At 34.3% G+C, this 18,109-nt stretch overlaps 4 protein-coding genes across 4 annotated transcripts; 1 reads left to right on the top strand and 3 right to left on the bottom strand.

The window, feature by feature from the left end:
* Positions 1-853: 853 nt before the first annotated feature.
* On the bottom strand, positions 854-2,288 carry LOC111510465 (PSME3-interacting protein). Its single transcript, XM_023166390.2, has 4 exons — positions 2,026-2,288; positions 1,869-1,967; positions 1,458-1,808; positions 854-1,233 (listed from the first exon to the last, which is right to left on the bottom strand). Exons 1-4 carry the CDS (start codon positions 2,120-2,122, stop codon positions 1,019-1,021), a joined length of 762 nt encoding a protein of 253 aa, XP_023022158.2. The 5' UTR covers positions 2,123-2,288; the 3' UTR covers positions 854-1,018.
* A 2,105-nt stretch (positions 2,289-4,393) lies between these two features.
* On the top strand, positions 4,394-10,719 carry VGAT (Vesicular GABA Transporter). The gene is made up of 4 exons (XM_074181000.1): positions 4,394-5,030; positions 6,882-7,097; positions 7,161-7,311; positions 7,375-10,719. Exons 1-4 carry the CDS (start codon positions 4,632-4,634, stop codon positions 8,190-8,192), a joined length of 1,584 nt encoding a protein of 527 aa, XP_074037101.1. The 5' UTR covers positions 4,394-4,631; the 3' UTR covers positions 8,193-10,719.
* Positions 10,720-11,238: 519 nt separating this feature from the next.
* Positions 11,239-13,484, bottom strand: LOC111508148 (uncharacterized). The gene is made up of 2 exons (XM_023163572.2): positions 12,952-13,484; positions 11,239-12,896 (listed from the first exon to the last, which is right to left on the bottom strand). Exons 1-2 carry the CDS (start codon positions 13,361-13,363, stop codon positions 11,833-11,835), a joined length of 1,476 nt encoding a protein of 491 aa, XP_023019340.2. The 5' UTR covers positions 13,364-13,484; the 3' UTR covers positions 11,239-11,832.
* A 1,844-nt stretch (positions 13,485-15,328) lies between these two features.
* LOC111508147 (uncharacterized) lies at positions 15,329-17,844 on the bottom strand. Its single transcript, XM_023163571.2, has 2 exons — positions 17,320-17,844; positions 15,329-16,708 (listed from the first exon to the last, which is right to left on the bottom strand). The coding sequence occupies exons 1-2, from the start codon at positions 17,756-17,758 to the stop codon at positions 15,456-15,458; spliced, it is 1,692 nt and encodes a 563-aa protein (XP_023019339.2). The 5' UTR covers positions 17,759-17,844; the 3' UTR covers positions 15,329-15,455.
* Positions 17,845-18,109: the final 265 nt, after the last annotated feature.

Here is an 18,109-nt window from a genome sequence, read left to right on the forward strand (position 1 = left end):
TTGAATAAAATACTGTCTCTCAATGTGCATTTCGCTACGCATCATCACGAAATGACAAAAACTGAATTTTACAACTAACTTATCTAACACATCTAGATAACTCATTACCTTCTGTGATGTGGGTCATTAAATGAGTTGGTAGTAGTAGTTATATATTTACATAAGGAGAACCAACTTAGTTGTAAGATTTTTTTCTGGTGTACTTAAAGTGTTCCATTATATAGATCCATTTCAGAGTTTCCAATTCCACCTAACAAGATGTGCACTTCTGTATATATGTATTTTTACCAATAAAAAAAACTGATGCTACACTAAAAATGAAACCAACACCTGGCTTTGCTATATTTTATAATTGATTTGTACATATATTGAATATATTTCGTATCCGGAAGCTTCGAAACGCAACCTAATGTAACCTTGGGAAGGACTGCACAGAAAACGACATCTAGGTTTCATAAGTCGAAAGTCAAACTCAAGGAAAACAGTGATTCATCATAAAGAAAAGGTTCCTTAGTGTCACCCATTCAAATAAAATGAAAGAATAAATAAAACTACTTTCAACTACCGAACTAGATTTGTCTTTCGATTAACTCATAACTTTTGTCAGCAATACTTTTACAACAGGTATTTTTGTTTTCCTTGAATGTGGTAACATCACTTTGCGGCAATAGTCCCTTCGAATAAAAAATTACACATTCATAAAAAACAAACATATTCAGGTGGCACTTCGTTAGATTTTCACTTAACAGTTTAGGAGTACATAATTCGACTTGAAGTTCTTGCATATATTTAATATTGGTCAAATTTGGAGAACAGCAGAGGGGGCACCTTTAATTCACCGAAAATAAAGAAAAGTAATTACGTTTACTTTATTTACATTTTTCATTGTATAATTATACAAAAAATATATACAGTAACTTGAAAAACGCGGTGCACTGAAAATTTAAAAATCTATTCTAATTTCAGCATTCCTGGATACTGTTTTCATGAAAGCAATGTTGAAAAACCTACTGGGCATTTAGCAATTTGAAGAAGAGTTGTCCTTGGCTCCCACCTTCCTCCCTAGCAAGTCCGTTCTGCTTGGAGGCTTGCTGTCTGTGTCTGAATCCGAACTGTCATCTTCAGACGAAGAGTTCTGGTAACAACCCAGTCCGGGCAGTACTGCAACACATGTCAGAGCAGAACTCTGACCATTTACTACTGCAGGCAAACTATTTGAAGACTGTTTATCACCTGAAATCAAAGAATATATTAAAAAAATGTATAGAAAAATAATACATTTTTCAAGGAAATGAAAATTAACTGAATTGTGTTGAAATTGTCTTATTTACATAACAAACGAAGTTCTTCCTAGTATTTCTGATCGAAGTTCCTATTTTATGAATCAGTTTTGGGTTGTTTTTAAGGTTTCTTGACAGTCACACACCCTAAAAATATTATTTAACCTAGAAACATACCTGTTTCGTCAACATCTTCTTCCCTAATTCGTTTGGAATTCTCTTGCTTGGCTTTTTCCCCTCCTTCTTCCATTTTCCGTTTGTTGCTATCGCTCTTTTTTATAACGATCCCTTTCAGCAACTTCTGTTGCGAATTACGATTGTCTTTGGAAGTTTTCGATTTGTTGACTACTATGTCTGCCTGGATCCTCTCGTCTAAAGATTTTTCCTGTAAAATAGCGACTCGGTTTCTATAATCGAGCAACTCCTGCTCTTCTTCTAGTTCTTTCTTGCGATCTGCTTCTATTTTCGTGCGGTCTACAAGGTCCAGAAACTCAATTTCATCATCATCGAGACCTTTTATCATATTTTCTGAAAATAATAATAGTGAAGGGGATTAATGAATTCGAATATATGTCAGACATATTTTACTCAATTTGTGCGCTTCTTCATATTCCAAGTCTTTCTTCTGTTTCTGTTCCTGTAATTTATCGTATAGACTCCGTGAATCGAAGGGCTCTTCTGGTCTAACTGAAAATGAAAATAAATAAATTATTGTGATCTGTCAAAGAACTGTTTTCCTATCAACCTATCGGATCATCGGCCTTTCTAACTCTATCCCATTCTTCTTGTCTCCGTTTTCTTACTTCTGCTGCTTCGGTCTCCGTAATAAAACCAGAACTCATATTCCTATTATTGCTCGAACTTGAATATCACAATCTCTTTCACTGAATTTTACAAATTTCAACAACGACTTCAATCTAAAACGCAAACTCAGTATGTTGTCATCCTTTTTCAACACTTCATTATGAGAAAGTAGGAAATATTGGACAAAAACAATACTGAAGTAGACAAAATGACAGTGACAGGTTATTACCTCAAATTAGTAACCTACAAAATCTTCTTCACTATTTTTCATTCGGGCTTGGCATCTACGTATCCAGCTCCGACTCCTCAACTTTCTAGGTAGTATCACAGAGGACGCACCTGTGGAAGTATTCTGGAATGTACTCCACCTCCTAAGAAAACATTCTCGTCAGGGTACTGTGAATAAATCTTTTCACATTTCGTGATCATAATGGGACATCGTAACTCTATATTTTTTCTTCAGGTATAAAGTCCTCATGAATAAGTCTGCTACGATTGACGAATTGGAGTACAATACATTTCAAATGAATAAACTTTAAAAAAATTCATTCATTTTTCATAACTTTACAGTTGTAGTCCAATTATTTTCAATTGCAAGTAAGTCTTGAGATACATTTTTAAACTTCAAATTTAATCACTAAACTGACAGTTTGTTTCGAAATATATAACGTATTCAAAAATACTTTATTGTGAAATTTTCACTAAACTAAAATCCTACTAACTGACAAGTTTTTCATTTTTTCAATCATATAATTTTCAAACTATTCGAAATCTAATATACTGATGATAATAGAAAGTATTTTCAAGTAATATTTTGGATTGCTCCTTGATATGAAATTTATTGGCATTACTCTCATTTGGAATGTGCTCCACAAATGAATCCTATTTTAAAATATTCCAAATATAAGTCATAGAAAAAGTAGATTGTCTATTACCCCTCGTTAAATAATATAGGTTCTATTTTATTTTTAAAAGAAGTATCACCAAATAAATTACCGAACCTTTTGTTACAGTTATCGATGATAAGTTTTTTGTTGGTTATGAAGCAGCGAGGAAGGACCATCAAAAGCCATGGCATTGGCATTCATACCAGTCTATGAAAACAAAACTCAAGTGAGCTACGGAATTGAAATTCTATATACTGCCTGAAGAATCAATAAAAGTGAGGCTTCAATATCTGAACACAAGATGACGCTATGGTCTATACTTTTGGAACTTTGATTTTGGTCTATGAGCATGAAATTTAATTCGACTTCTTTTATTAATATAATGTGATACTTTCGTACGACACTATATCATGTGAAAGAATAAAAAAGTTTCGAGATATCAAGAAACTTCAAGCGTGTGCCAGAAAAATCAATCACAATTAGTTTCTTGTACTTTAGGCGCCATTCTGATATCTTAGTGAAAATGACAAATCAACGCCACCCCATTTTCCAGTCAAGATCGATAAGGCCATAATAACATTAAATTCGTGCGTTTAGGGGCGAGTGAAGCAAAATAATATTTCTGGAAAAAAGACTCAAATTATATTTCTCCTCAATATCCAGAAGTCTTTGGTGTTACAGTGATGACAGAGTATGCAACTCTAAAGAAAAAAATTTCAACTAGCTTCTCAACATATTTCCCCACATATTCATTTTCATTAACCTTTCACTTTAATGAATATTGGTTTCGTTGTACAACTTCGAAATATATTAGAATTGAACGAATACATAATTTGCTAACTATGGTGCAATTTTAACGCAGGCATATGGAGTATCCTTAAATTTATAGTAGTCCAAGGACAGAAAACAAACTTGAAAAATTATAACTCATAAGTATATGAGTTTGAAAATTATTGAAAAAATATTGATGTCTTATGTAGAAGGGGTTAAAAACTATCAACAAAATGAAGTTGTCGAAAACTTTGGTACGTCAAAATATTTCATAACCGTACTGGTGACAGCTAATGAGCTAGAAATACGTATCTGCGGTTTGCTTACTTATTTTTTGAGTGCTTTGTACATGAATTTTCCTGCTTTTGAATATATCAAGTTCATCTCATTTTTTGAACTAAGATACTATTGACTTTGAAAGATTGTAACGACGTTTCTATTTTATTAATGTGAAATAATTATGTATTTAATTTCGTATGCTCTGATGGTAACTAAACAGTGTACAGTGTACAAATTGTCATTTGTTGTGATAACAATCACTATCGTTAGTGTACAGTGAAGGCACGTTTCAGATTCTCCAAATTTCGACGCCCAGAAACATCTACTCCACTCGCCCCTCCCCAACCCTGTTGCTAACGCGCGGAATCTGCGACGCGCGGCTTACACCACCAGTCGCCCTCCATCGCCGTCGAGATGGAAAACGCGAAAATATAATTTCCCGTCTCGACAGTCGGTCCGCGATGTAAAACATCTCGAAACACCTCGCGCCTTCCTTTCCACAGCCGCCCGAGACCGAACTCGCCTGCGAAAAGCTAGAATCGGGCAACCTCTGACTCCACGCGTATCGATTTTGTCTTTTCGCATCCATCTAGACGACTGGAAAACAAAGATGAATCGCCTGGGGCAGATCCGATTGCCCCCGCTGTCTGCTGCTGTCAACGTGGCCAGCCAGATCCGGAGGCAGATCTTGCCTGAGAAGTCCGGGGGAGAGGCGCAGACACCCCACGAAAGGGTGCATTTCGCTCAGCTGCCTGACCAGAACCACACGAACCACGGAGGTACCGTGGAGCACCACGAAATGAGCAATATGAAGATTACCAATCCGTTTATGAAAGAAGACGGCACGTACCAAAACCAGGAAGACAGCGGGTTCAATCAAGGGTACCAGAGGCAACCCAGCAGGGTGTCGTCTGCGGATTTTTCGGAGGGGTCGGATTTCGTCGAGGGAAAGTGTGAGGTTAAGATTAATGAGTATCAAGCTGCGTGGAACGTCACCAATGCGATCCAGGTGAGGTTGAGACGAATCTAGCTAACTATTTGAGTATACTAATGGTCTTGGTAGGTGAACAGGATTTTTGAACCGCTACCAACTGAACCACTACCAACTGAAAAAAACGATATTGTATTTCGCTCTTTCAAAACTACATATTTCCTCTTAATTATTGTACAGGAACATTTTATACATTCAAATTATATTCCAAATACATTCAAAGTAAGCACAATTCGTATCTTTATATATAATAGAGTAGAATAGCGTTTATTTGCGAATAAACATGATTTACAGATTATAATAATAATTGACTACAAGTAACAAATAAGCACAAAGATGTTCCACTGAAGTTGACACTTGTAATAGTTTGATTCTAATGAAAGAGATTTTTTATCATTATAATATGAATATTCTAAATACAAACTGTTGAAATTGAATGATATAATTTACAAATAAAAATGTATTAACTATACAGACACACACTTGTTCATAAACGTATACACTAAAACATCGAATCTCACAATGGTCTTATTATCAATTAGGATATTTTTATTTTTGTATAAAAACTTTTGGTTATATTCTCAGTAATTACGTTATTCTGAGATATGAGATTTTGCCACAGTAATATAAATATGCTTGATATAAACTGATACAAATAATAGTAAAAATGTATTATCCATACAAAAGGGTTTCTATACATGAATACATGCACACTAGTTCACAAAATACATTAGTAAACATTTTTTATGAAGGTCGTCTCATCAGTAAAAAATTTTGTTATACATATATTTTTTATTCTTCAAATATGTATTGATTGTGCTAAGGTATTTTTCATGAGGGTTTTCAATTTATTTTTGAATGAGTAAATAGATCGAGTTTCCAGAATGTCTAGAGGTATGCTGTTATACAATTTGGTACCCAAATAATAATAGCTTCGTTGTTCAATGGATTTTGTGTCCGAGGACATTGAAATTGAATGTAACGCCTTGAATTATAGTTATGGGTGAGTTTGACCAGATTATTTTAATTTTTAAATTGTCTGATATTGCTTTTTTTTATATATATCTGGCTGACGTCTAGTGTACACCCGATTCTTCATATAAACGTTCACTTGGAAATCTTGAACTTTTGGATAACATCAGTTTAAGGAATATTTACTTATCCAAAATGCATTCGAAATAATCATAAAACATTAAAAGTAACCACTTCTAGTCTTTCTTCGTTATATTTCACCTTGATATAGTGATGAAGTTAGACAGAAATTTTCTGACTAAAACTATCGATCCTTCCATTTTGAGAGAGATATCTTTCAATGAAGAAAAGAGAAATGGAACTTTCTATGTTTTTTACCACTTTTTTTACCACGTTTCGTCCTGTACGGACATTTTCAAACTTATTGTATAAGTTCCATTCTACTTGGTTTCTGTCACCCCAAACTGATTTTTTTAGAGATTCATCGATATATAAAACCTTTTGTATTCGCTGAAGATGTGCACTAATTATATGATTTTGAATTCACTGCTTTCACAAAACAATTTTCATTCATTTTTTAATGCATTCAAAATAAAATCATTATATTATATAATCACTCCAATCTATTAAGTATTCTTCAGAATGACGTCTTGCATCTAACGGACATCTCAATGAAGAGAAGAAACTGGACAGCTTACAAAACTGCAATGGGAAAATGTGGGTATTTTCTAGACTATGCTTGGGGAAGCCATTTTGTAAAGTATCCAGTGGAAACTTCAGAATAAAGTGTTTCTTGATTAGCCTTAAGGGATCCCAGTGGGATTCCATTGTCCCAAGTTTTGCTTTTTTCCACTTTACCTAAATTTGCATGACCGGTAAAACTCCAACACTTTTCAGGGGATGTTCATCGTATCTCTGCCATTTGCGGTCTTAAGGGGAGGTTACTGGGCTATTGTAGCTATGGTAGGCATCGCCTACATCTGCTGCTACACTGGAAAAATTCTCGTGGACTGCCTCTACGAATTCGACATCCAGACAGGAAAACAAGTGAGGGTGAGGGATTCCTACGTCTCCATAGCCAAGGAGTGTTTCGGAAAGAAATACGGAGCCAAGGTATATTTTTATCACATACGTTCAACTTTAGGCAAATGTTAACAGAGTTTTTAAATGTTTAAGGTCGTCAATGTCGCCCAAATCATCGAACTTCTCATGACCTGCATTCTGTATGTCGTTGTTTGCGGTGACCTGATGATTGGCACTTTTCCGGACGGCGTCATAGACACCAGGTCATGGATGATGTTGACCGGCATTCTACTAATACCCTTAGGTGAGAAATTAGCTGATATCGACATGCTAGAAGTTCTCTCTCGGTTTCTCTTTTATCTTCCAGGTTTCCTCAAGTCTTTGAAGAGTGTCAGCCTCTTGTCCTTTTGGTGCACCATGTCCCACATCTTCATCAATGCCATCATTATTGGTTACTGCCTCCTCTACATCGGAGACTGGGGCTGGAGCAAAGTGAAGTGGTCCATCGACATGGAAAACTTCCCCATAAGCTTGGGCGTCATTGTCTTTTCATATACGTCCCAAATTTTCCTGCCCACTCTAGAAGGCAACATGGAGGACCCTTCCAAATTCCAATGGATGCTAGACTGGTCACACGTGTGGGCTGCCGTCTTCAAAGCCTCCTTCGGCTACATCTGCTTCCTAACTTTCCAGAACGACACCCAGCAAGTCATCACCAATAACCTCCCTTCCGAAGGGTTCAAGGGACTCGTGAATATATGCCTGGTGGCAAAGGCTTTATTGAGCTACCCGCTTCCGTATTACGCTGCTTGCGAACTGCTAGAAAGAGCCTTCTTCAGGGGCAGGCCCAAGACACCATTCCCTACGATTTGGGCTCTGGACGGTGATCTCAAGGTTTGGGGTCTGGCTTGGCGTATTGGGGTTGTAGTTTTCACGGTCCTGATGGCTTGTTTCATCCCACACTTCTCCATTCTCATGGGGTTTATCGGCAGCTTCACGGGTACCATGCTGAGCTTCATTTGGCCTTGCTACTTCCACCTCAAGCTGAAAAGGAACGGTATGGATACCAGGACCATCGCGCTAGATTACTTCATCATTTTTCTGGGTTTTCTGTTTGGGATCATAGGGATTTTCGATTCTGGTAATGCTTTGATCAAAGCGTTTTCAATCGGGCTTCCATTCTAAAGTAGTGTTAAGAATTGTTATTGCGCAAAGGGGTTACAATAAGGTTGAGCGGGGAAGGAGGTCAGTTTTCCAACTGTTTTGGAATATTTTATTGAATGAGACATGCCCGCTCAATTTTCCTTACTTGTTCAATAATTAGTAGCTTACAAATATCGTCTGTTGAAGTTGAAACATTCTTTGTGGGTTCACAAAGGGTATTATAATAAGGTTCGTCTAAAGTGACCAACGAAGTCTTCCAAATAGTATTAAAAAAACAAAGCAATCTGTGTCAGTCTTTAAATCTTCGAAGATGATTCAAAAAGTCTTCAAACTTATTGGTGAGCTGTTTACTATAATATTCCCAGTAATTTTGACAGACATTTCTATTCATAATGCTGTGTACCATTCCAGGCGCATTTTGCATGCCAAAGGGTATTCGTGACAATAAATGTAGCATACCGTCGCACAAGTTAATCTGCGCGGTTTCATTTATGTCATACTAGTACCACTTAGTTTACTTACTACATAAAGAAACTAAAAAGTAGTTTCTGTTATCTCAATAATATGTATTAATGAAATTGTAAAACATGAAATTGAAAGTATATATCGGTCATATATATCTTCTCAAAATAATTTGGTCGATTTTCATGAAACTGACAGTTCTGGAATAATCCTGTGACAGTTAGGTTGCATACAACCAACGTCGTTGATTCATTTTTCATTGTCTGGTTATCAGGGTTCTTCCTTGTTTTATGAAGAATTTCTAAATAGCTGATGTCAAGTATGTTCTTCAGAAATTTGAAAGTAGGTACTTCCGTTGGTATTTGCCGAGGTATTTCACTTCAATTCTTAACAAGTATATTGGATTCAAGCGATGCAGATATTTTGCAATGACGATCGTGATTTTTTTTTAATGTTTTTCTCAACGGGAAGTAAAGTACAGCGACCTTTTCGTTCAATATCCGGTTTCAAATTGTTTATTTCGCTTTTGTCGATAATGGTGAAAACGAGCTCTTAATCAGTGCCTATTTGTCTTTAGTACAAAAAAGGAGTTTCTATCTTCTACGTGGGTGATTAGCATATTGACAAGCATTTCTTAAGCCACAATTGTAACCCAACTATTGAAATCGTTTTAAAGTTAATTTAGATTTTCGGATTTTTCAAAATATTTACATAACTATATCGTGAATGCAATAAAGGACTAGTATGACATAAAAATATGTATGCACCGCGGGTATCAATAAATATATTTACTAAATACCCTTGGTACATAAATAACTATTATTTTTCGGAAAAAAACTTTTTATAGTGAATTCCAATGATTCGGAACAGTGATTCTTAGAATATCCACACACTTATCTATATTAAAATGAATATTTGTCAATGAAACCAAGTCTTCCATAAGTGTGCTGAAATATTAAATCAATGTCTTCCAAAGCTGTTTACAATTTACTGTGTTTGATTGTGTATATTGTCGAAATGATAATAATAAGGTTAGAGATTGTAGGTTTATATTTACATTTCAAGGTGACCGATAAATATCGCGTGAATCGTTTTTGTTGCGTTGATCGTGATATACAAACTTAGAAACAGCCTCTAAAACAAATTCCCAAACTGCTTCCATTAGTCTTCCCATACCATAGCGGGCTTTGAACAGAAGCAAGTGCTATTTTTTCCCCAAAAACGATTCACAGGTGTTTCGATCCTTTTACAGGATTTTTATGTAAAAGTGTATACATACGACTAAAACGTAGGAACTTTTTGAAATGCATATTTTACCACAAAGTGTGATTTTACAGGGTGTCAGGTCCTGTGAGAATATGCTGTGTATCTGTAAACATTGTTGAACCTTGTTGATATAAATGTAGTTTGAAATATTCAGATGCAGTAGATAGTTTATGAGTCTGATGCCAAAGTAAGTGTTATTTGATAAATATATTTGAAATCATTTACTTATTTATTGTTTGAAATGGAAGCTGTCCCATTTTGGAATCGATTTTGTGATGCTAAAAAGTGTTTATAATCGAGCAACACATTATTGTGAGATTTTCACTGAACAGTACCTATATAAAACATTGACATGTGTTTCAGTATACAATAACTTCTTCAGGCAGCTTCACGTCTGTATAGTGTAACATGTGTTGAAGATTCGTGGATTTTTAAAACGTATCGGCCAGTTTCATGACATCATAAAAGATGCGTTATTCTCATGTCAAATGAAAAATCAATGATGATACTAGAATGGAACACATAGTACTACCAGTTTCCTTCATTTCAAATGATCTATATGTACACATGTACAAACAAAATTTTTAATAAATAGAGGACATTCTGATTAGATATGACGACTCGATATCTTCCAATGACGTCACAGCACAACATCGATTGAAAAATGGGGGTATGCTCATTGTGAAATATTTCAGTGTTATTGTTGAAAAATATTTGATTCCAATTGGATAATTTCAATTCTATAAAAGTTATTTCAATTTATGATTTAACCTAGTTATCTATATGCGAAGATTGTAAAAAATGTGTAAAATAAATGTAGTATGACTTGTGATTTCTTTTAATTTCATTTAAACACAACTTTATTGAATATTCTCAAGATATAGGTATGAATATATGTATAGATGATTGTACAACACAAGTCAGGAGACATACACATCAATGAACGTCAATACGGTAAATTTTTTCTATTTATACATTGATTAAATCGTTATATTTTGTTGAAACTTTTTAAATTTTAATGGCCAGCACATGTGATTCAACAGGTTGTTATAATACCCAGACAACAGTGCTTTGTGATGATACCTGACCATGAGATTGCATAGAACTATTATAAACAGAATGACAATGACATTTGGAAACAATTTTTGTGGTTGCGACACATTACTGCAAGTTGTCATCATATGCATGACTGCCAACTTAAAATAGAAACTTCGACTATATTGAATATTGTTGATAGTAATATAGCTATACTTTTGATATTTTCAAAAAGGGATGAAATGTGTACTGTGTTATTTGATATTGAAGAATTCTGATGATTTTTATCTATTAATGAAAGAAAAACGTACACAAATATATATTGTCCTTACCAACTGTTATATAAAAGACATTGTAAATGAGTTTGTTGATGTACAAGTAAATGATAATCATTATCATGGATTATATAAATACATGAATAAATATATTATATATACATATAGTAAAAATGAAACACTTGATTCGTTCGCCATATTCTACTGTGTGGAAATTTCTTCTCAACAGTAATCAGATTAATTTGATTTTTAATACACTTCTCCACTTGGAACTTCGTTCACAATACAAAACCATTAGTACTTCATTGCCTTTAATACAGACTCTGTTTCAGTCAGATTTCATATATAAGTTAGAACATCAATTAATTCAGTAGAGTCCCAAACAGCACTGCTCTCTTGGGTAGAACTGTCCTGCGGTGACGAGGATCAATACTCTGAAACCAGTGTAAGTGATCAGTCAGTTTATTGTTGCGAGGTCTTATCATGGATCAAAATAGTACCATCTGCGACAAGAAACTACATTAGGAATGGTGAATGTTTTGTATTTAAATCAGAATTCTTCGGCATGTTTTCTTCTGTGAACACTGAAAGTACCTGGATATTTCAAAGACTCGGAACAGGTTTCACAGTGAAATCTTTTTTTCGTTCGAATGGAATCTGCGATGATGAACTTTTATACTTGATTTGAATTTGAAGAATTTCTGGCATATTTCACATTGGAATCTTTCCTTCGTATGAATCTTCTGATGGCCTTTCAAGCCTTCGTTATGCTTGAATGATTTGGAGCAGACGTCACATTGGAATAATTTTTCTTCGTCATGAGTCTTTCGATGGTATATCAAACCTCGGTTGTATTTGAATGATTTGGAGCAGATGTTACAACAGAATTTTTTGTCTGTTCGATGAACCTCCTTGTGGCTCCTCAAATAACTTTTTTCTCTGAAAGATTTTGAACAAATTTCACAAGAAAATAGTTTCTCTTGTTCTTTATTGTGGCGTTTTTCGTGTTGCCTCAAATGCCAGCTCTGGTTGAAAGATCTTGAACAATCTGAGCAGCTGAATGGTTTCTCTCCTGTATGGATTCTTTCGTGTATTATCAAGGCACATTTGTGGCTGAAGGATTTTGGGCAAAATTTACAATCAAATGGTTTCTCTCCTGTATGGACTCTCATATGCTCCTTCAAGTGACACTTATTTCTGAAATATTTTGAACAAATTACACAGAACGGCTCTTTCTTCTCAAGTTCTGTGGGGGAATTTTCAGATGATGTTTTCTCTTCTTTGTGCATATATTGTAGATGGAGTTTCAGAGACTTCTTGTGTTTGAAATATTTGGAACAGATTTCACACTGGAAAGGTAGTTCGCTTTTGTGACTCATCATATGAGTTTGCAAGAGATGCCTATTCATGAGGACTTTTTTGCAAATTTCACACGTAACTGTTGCTTCCCCCGCGTGAAACCTCCTGTGAGCTTCCACGGTTTTCTTATACTTGTAATACTTTGAACAGATTTCACAATAAAACGGTTTTTCCTCTGAATGTTTTTTCATGTGTACCTTCAAATTCCACTTGTTTTTAAAAACTTTTTCACATATTTTGCAAGTTCTTTCACTCAGATGTACTGTCAATGAGCTTTCTTCAGAAGTAACTTCTCCCTCAGATATCGATTCTTCTTTAATTTCGGAAACTGCAATGAAAAAATAATTTACACCAACAATTCAAGAAAATTGATGAAATATTACCTGCAGTGATGCCACATTCTTGAACTAGATCCTCAAAGTTTACGTAATCCGGCTTCAATTCCCTCTGCTCTTGGCAAATACAAAGAAAGTCATCAATTGCATTAGCAAAGTCTGCTTCATTATTTAATTTTCCATTGCACACCCCGCAAAGATCAGATCGAACTAAACTGTGTTCACCAATTTCCATTTTCAAATTATCAAGGTGGAAGTCGACGTCTTCTCTTCCTTCTTTAATTGGTTTCCCATCGGATTTATTTTCCAGATTCTCCATGATGTTTTCAATGCAAGAAGTTATTTCATTCTGTTCAGGTGCATTCAACTTTGCAATTTCGTCAGTTTCAGAAGCTTCGCTGGAATCGAAACAGATGATTTCCTGTTTGATTTGGCTCGTTTCAATTTTTTTTAAATGCATTATGAAATTCGTGATATTTTAGGCGAAACAAATTTCCAAGAAAAATAACATCAACTGTTACATTCACATATAACATAACCCCAAATAATACCTCAGATGTGCTCGGAACTCTTTCATCGTTGACAGTGACATACTTGACATAAATCACGGAACAAATGTTGTAGTTTATGTATGTTCAACTATATTACTAAATAGGTCGCTTCCTACTGGCTGTCTCTAGGTACGCTTAGATCTTAATACTACACTACACAACACGCTACGAGATAGATAAAAAAATTCACTACAGTATTGTGAACTTTTGAAAAGATCTACAAGAAAGTCAGCGATGGTATATGTCTATCTTTTAGGAATAAGCCACACTAACCATTTTTTATTATTGGATTATTCATCAAATGATTCTAAGCAATACAGCATTTATCCCCATCCAATTAGGTACTTTAAATACATTAGGAATTTAATATAGATCAACATGGCCCTTTACAGCATGTAATTTTAATGCATTTTTCGAAGATATTACAGATTTGAAATGCAAATACATAGCAGTTGCGGTGGTACCAGCCAGGAGCCCACGACGCGTACTCATAAAAGCGCGCCCTCCGCCCTGCAGCACCTTATGATTGGCAGAGATCGCACGCGTTTATATAATAGTAATAATCTGTTTTATTCATCAAATAATTACAAATTAAACAGAATGGAACATTCTATGAAAGCCGAAAAATCAGCATTGCATCCATGTAGAGCCGGGCTGCTCGCTAGTACGAATACTCTTCCTTACTTTATGTAGATACTGTACTCTTCCTTATTTATATAGATGATATAGTAGGAGAAGCTGGAATGTGTGAAATCCACTTATTTGCAGATGACACCCTCATCACGCAATCGATGCGTATAATTTTGTCATGTAGCAGACGCACTCCCTTAAAAACCATGTTGGACAGTGTAGGATGGTTAGCAATTGAAGATTAGCTGTTATACCAGATACTTATTTTCATTTTTAAAATCAAAACAGGACGGGCACCTAAATACTCAATTGATAAAATAAGTTACAATTTTGAACTGCACCAATACCCAACCAGATCAAGAAATTGCTTTCACTTATCTCTAGTAAAGACAAATACTTCTCAAAATTCTGTCTTTGTTGAAGGACTCAAAGCTTTCAATGATTCAACCCCAGAATTAAAGGATATAGATTCTATTGACCTTTTCAAAAATTTATTCAAAAAATATATGATGGAAAAACGTAATGAGGCTTGACGTTTATTTTATAAACTCACAGTATCTATATTTGTTGTGAGACGTAAACTTCTAGTTTAGAAACTTTTTATAAATATTTTACTTTTTCTATATGATGACATTAATTTTATTTTATTTTTTATGTATTCGCAAGATTTTATGCTAATATATTCGAGACGAGATATTGATTTCTTTTAAAATTGTTACTCACTGACCTGTATTATTGGTCTTTGACTAAATATAGGATTTATATATATACAATTTCTAATTTTAAGTAATACAGAATTAAAAATGAGTGATTTTAAGATATATCTGCGAATGAGTTTTCGCTTTGACACATGACATTGACGCACAATTTTTCACACTTATTCAAAACCTCAGAGTACTGAGATGAAGTTTTTTTAAAAACTGAAGATTTTTGGTAGACAGCAATGATATAGCTCAAATATTAATTAACAAATGTTGTGACAGACGACATAGAACGACAGAACACAAGATTACATTGAAATGTACGCGGAAGAATAAGAATGCGCAAAAGATCAAAACATTAACAATAAGAAGTTGACCCCTTCTTGATATTGATATTATTTTATATTGATTTGTGCGGCATGGCATAAAATGTGGAAAAGCAATATGTGACAATATTACTGCTAATTTAGGCTGTCAGCAAAACTCCATGACAGATAACTGTCACTTCGGACAAAACAGTAATATTTGGTGACAAACTTCTCATCAAACTGAGAGTACTTTATTCAACAATGGGAAAGTACTAATGTTTTAATGCCATTTTCAAGTTCTAAACAGTAAAAATTCATAGGAAATGATACTATATGTATTTTCACAAGAAAATTCCTTAGGATCAAAAAAGTTGAAGTTTCTTTGAAAATGCTTCTTCCCTTGAATGAGTTTTGAGATGGGCTCTCATACTCATTTTGTGTTTGATTAACTTGTGGCATATTTCACACTGAAATCTTTCCTCTGCATGAACATTTCGATGTATTCTCAGAGTTTCTTTGAGTTTGAATGATTTTGAGCAGATGTCACACTGGAATAACTTCTCCTCCACATGAATCTTCCGATGGGCTCTCAAAGCAATGACATGTTTGAATGATTTTGAGCAAATATCACACTGGAATAGTTTTTCTGTTGTATGATTCATCTCGTGTCTTGTCAAGAATCTTTTCTCTCTGAAAGATTTTGAACACACCCCACAAGAAAATGATTTATCTTCTTCTACATTATGTTTTTTTGCGTGTTCCTTCAAATACAAGCTCTGGGCGAAAGATTTTAAACAAACCGTGCAACTGAATGGTTTCTCTTCTGTATGGGTTCTCTCGTGTTTTTTCAAAGCACACTTGAAACTGAACGATTTTGAGCAGATACTGCAATTGAATGGTTTCTCTCCTGTATGGACTCTCATATGATCCTTCAAATGACCATTGTTTTTGAAGCGTTTGGAACAAATTTCACAAAACAACCCTTTTCTAGATTGAGCTGTCTCAAGACGTGACGAAGTTTCAGATGATATTTCATCTACCTCATGAATTAATTCCACGTGGTCTCTCAGAGTCCTATTGCTTTTAAAATATTTGGAACAGAATTGGCACTGGAATGTTTTTCCAACTTTGTGGCTCTTCATATGATCATTCAAATTGTAAATATGTATAAAGATTTTATTGCAAATTTCACAAGCGACTGACATCTCTCCTGCATGGAATTTCTTATGAAAATCCACGGTTTTCTTATGCTTGAAATATTTTGAACAGACATCGCAGTAATATGGTTTTTCTTCTGAATGACTTTTCATATGCAAATTCAACCTGTAGTTGCTATCGAAAACTTTTCCACAAGTTTTGCAATTGAATGATGATTCTTTTGAATGAAGACTTTCATGAAGTTTCAAGGTTGTCTCTTGTTTGAAATATCTTGTACATATTTTACAAAAAAACTTTTTTTCCTCTGCATGTTTCTTCATATGCATATTCAAATTCCACTCGTTTTCAAGAACTTTTTTACATATTTTGCAAGTCGTTTCATTTTCGCATACTGCTAATGAGGTTTTTTCACAGGTAACTTCCCCCTCAGATGTTGATTCATCTCTCATTTTAGAATCTGCAATGAAAACAATAATTATAAGTTACCATACATTTACTGAAATTATTGTCAAGGTAAATTACAACACAATATATTATTTTGCCAAATCAAAGTGAGCACGAAAATATGAATAATAACAACAATATTATAAATAGCCAATATATACTTTGAGTGTATTAAAACTCTTTTCAAATGAGAATTTTTGATAGTTGATTTCAAACTTATGAAATCAAAAGATTCGGGAATTCAAATCAGTCTTTAATAATAATAAAATCTGATGTTGGTCACCCAAAAGACAAGATGTTGGAAAGTAAAAAGTTGGGATATATAAAATAAGCTGTGAAGACTGTGGCAAACCTACATCGGTCAGACTAAGTGATCTATTGAAAGACTTTTTCAAGAACACAGAGCACATATGTCATTTCGGCGAGCAGAAAAATCTGAATAAGCATGGCTGTTGTAGTCTTTCGTAAGACTGACCATCTTACAGAAAAATTACACTAGTGTTTCCTTAGTATTGATAATAACATAATAATGTTTACTAAATCCTTCAAGATCACAACAAATTATATAGGATATGTAACATAGGAAATAGAATACATGTGTGAAACTTTTTACTGTTGCATTACCTGCATTAAGGCCACATTCTTGAACTAGATCCTCACAATTTACATATTCAGGTTTCGATTGCTGCTCCTCTTGGCAAAAGCAATAAAAACCATCAATTGTATAATGAGTGGGGACTGTTTTACTATTAAATTTTCCATTACACACATCACAAATGTCAGATTTTACAAAACCATCTTCAAAATTTTCCTTTGTCAAACTTTCAAGGAGAACATCTTCCTTATCCTGTTTTATCGAATCCATACCGCATACATTATCCAGATTATTCATGCACTTTTGCTTCTGAGAACTTTGATCCAAACTGTTTGTTTTGATAGCAGAAATTTTATTTGGTTCAATAGTACTAAACTTTCTAATATCGTCCTTTTCAGAAGCTTCAGAGAATTCATTACATACAATTTCTAGTTTAATTTGGCTAATTTCAAATTCTTTTGTATCCATTATAAAATTTATATCTTAACGAAACGAAAAAATCCTAGAGATATATCAACAAAAACATAACATAACCTCTTTCATTAATGACATTGACCATGGACGTGAAATAAAAATTTGTTATGTCCATGACAAAGACAATTACGAATTTTGGAATTATATATCTCTGTGACTTTTGATTCTCGCCATAAGAGGACGCTGAGGGGCTTGAGGTCAGCTGTCATGGTTCTGTGAATGAATTGTTTTTTGCGTCCGATATGCAATTCGGCAAGAATATGTTTATAAAAAATTATGAGAAATGAGAAGTAAAACTCTCATGTTTTTAAACCACTTGTATTTGTAACTATATCTCTTTTTTCG

Source organism: Leptinotarsa decemlineata, unplaced genomic scaffold (genome assembly GCF_025532065.1).
Source record: "Leptinotarsa decemlineata unplaced genomic scaffold, Ldec_3_MD MMD2_tig00026307_RagTag_RagTag, whole genome shotgun sequence".
In the NCBI taxonomy this organism is placed as follows: domain Eukaryota; kingdom Metazoa; phylum Arthropoda; class Insecta; order Coleoptera; family Chrysomelidae; genus Leptinotarsa; species Leptinotarsa decemlineata.

Bases quoted from the DNA above. Each gene is read 5' to 3' on its own strand.
- LOC111510465 (XM_023166390.2), bottom strand. From the start codon at position 2,122: ATGAGTTCTGGTTTTATTACGGAGACCGAAGCAGCAGAAGTAAGAAAA. The intron at 1,968-2,025 runs GTTGATAGGAAA...TTTCATTTTCAG, and splicing joins AAAGGCCGATGATCCGATAG to TTAGACCAGAAGAGCCCTTC. The intron at 1,809-1,868 runs GTAAAATATGTC...TATTATTTTCAG, and splicing joins TGAAGAAGCGCACAAATTGA to AAAATATGATAAAAGGTCTC.
- VGAT (XM_074181000.1), top strand. From the start codon at position 4,632: ATGAATCGCCTGGGGCAGATCCGATTGCCCCCGCTGTCTGCTGCTGTC. The intron at 5,031-6,881 runs GTGAGGTTGAGA...AACACTTTTCAG, and splicing joins ACGTCACCAATGCGATCCAG to GGGATGTTCATCGTATCTCT. The intron at 7,312-7,374 runs GTGAGAAATTAG...TTTATCTTCCAG, and splicing joins CATTCTACTAATACCCTTAG to GTTTCCTCAAGTCTTTGAAG.
- LOC111508148 (XM_023163572.2), bottom strand. From the start codon at position 13,363: ATGCATTTAAAAAAAATTGAAACGAGCCAAATCAAACAGGAAATCATC. The intron at 12,897-12,951 runs GTAATATTTCAT...TTTTCATTGCAG, and splicing joins AGAATGTGGCATCACTGCAG to TTTCCGAAATTAAAGAAGAA.
- LOC111508147 (XM_023163571.2), bottom strand. From the start codon at position 17,758: ATGGATACAAAAGAATTTGAAATTAGCCAAATTAAACTAGAAATTGTA. The intron at 16,709-17,319 runs GTAATGCAACAG...TTTTCATTGCAG, and splicing joins AGAATGTGGCCTTAATGCAG to ATTCTAAAATGAGAGATGAA.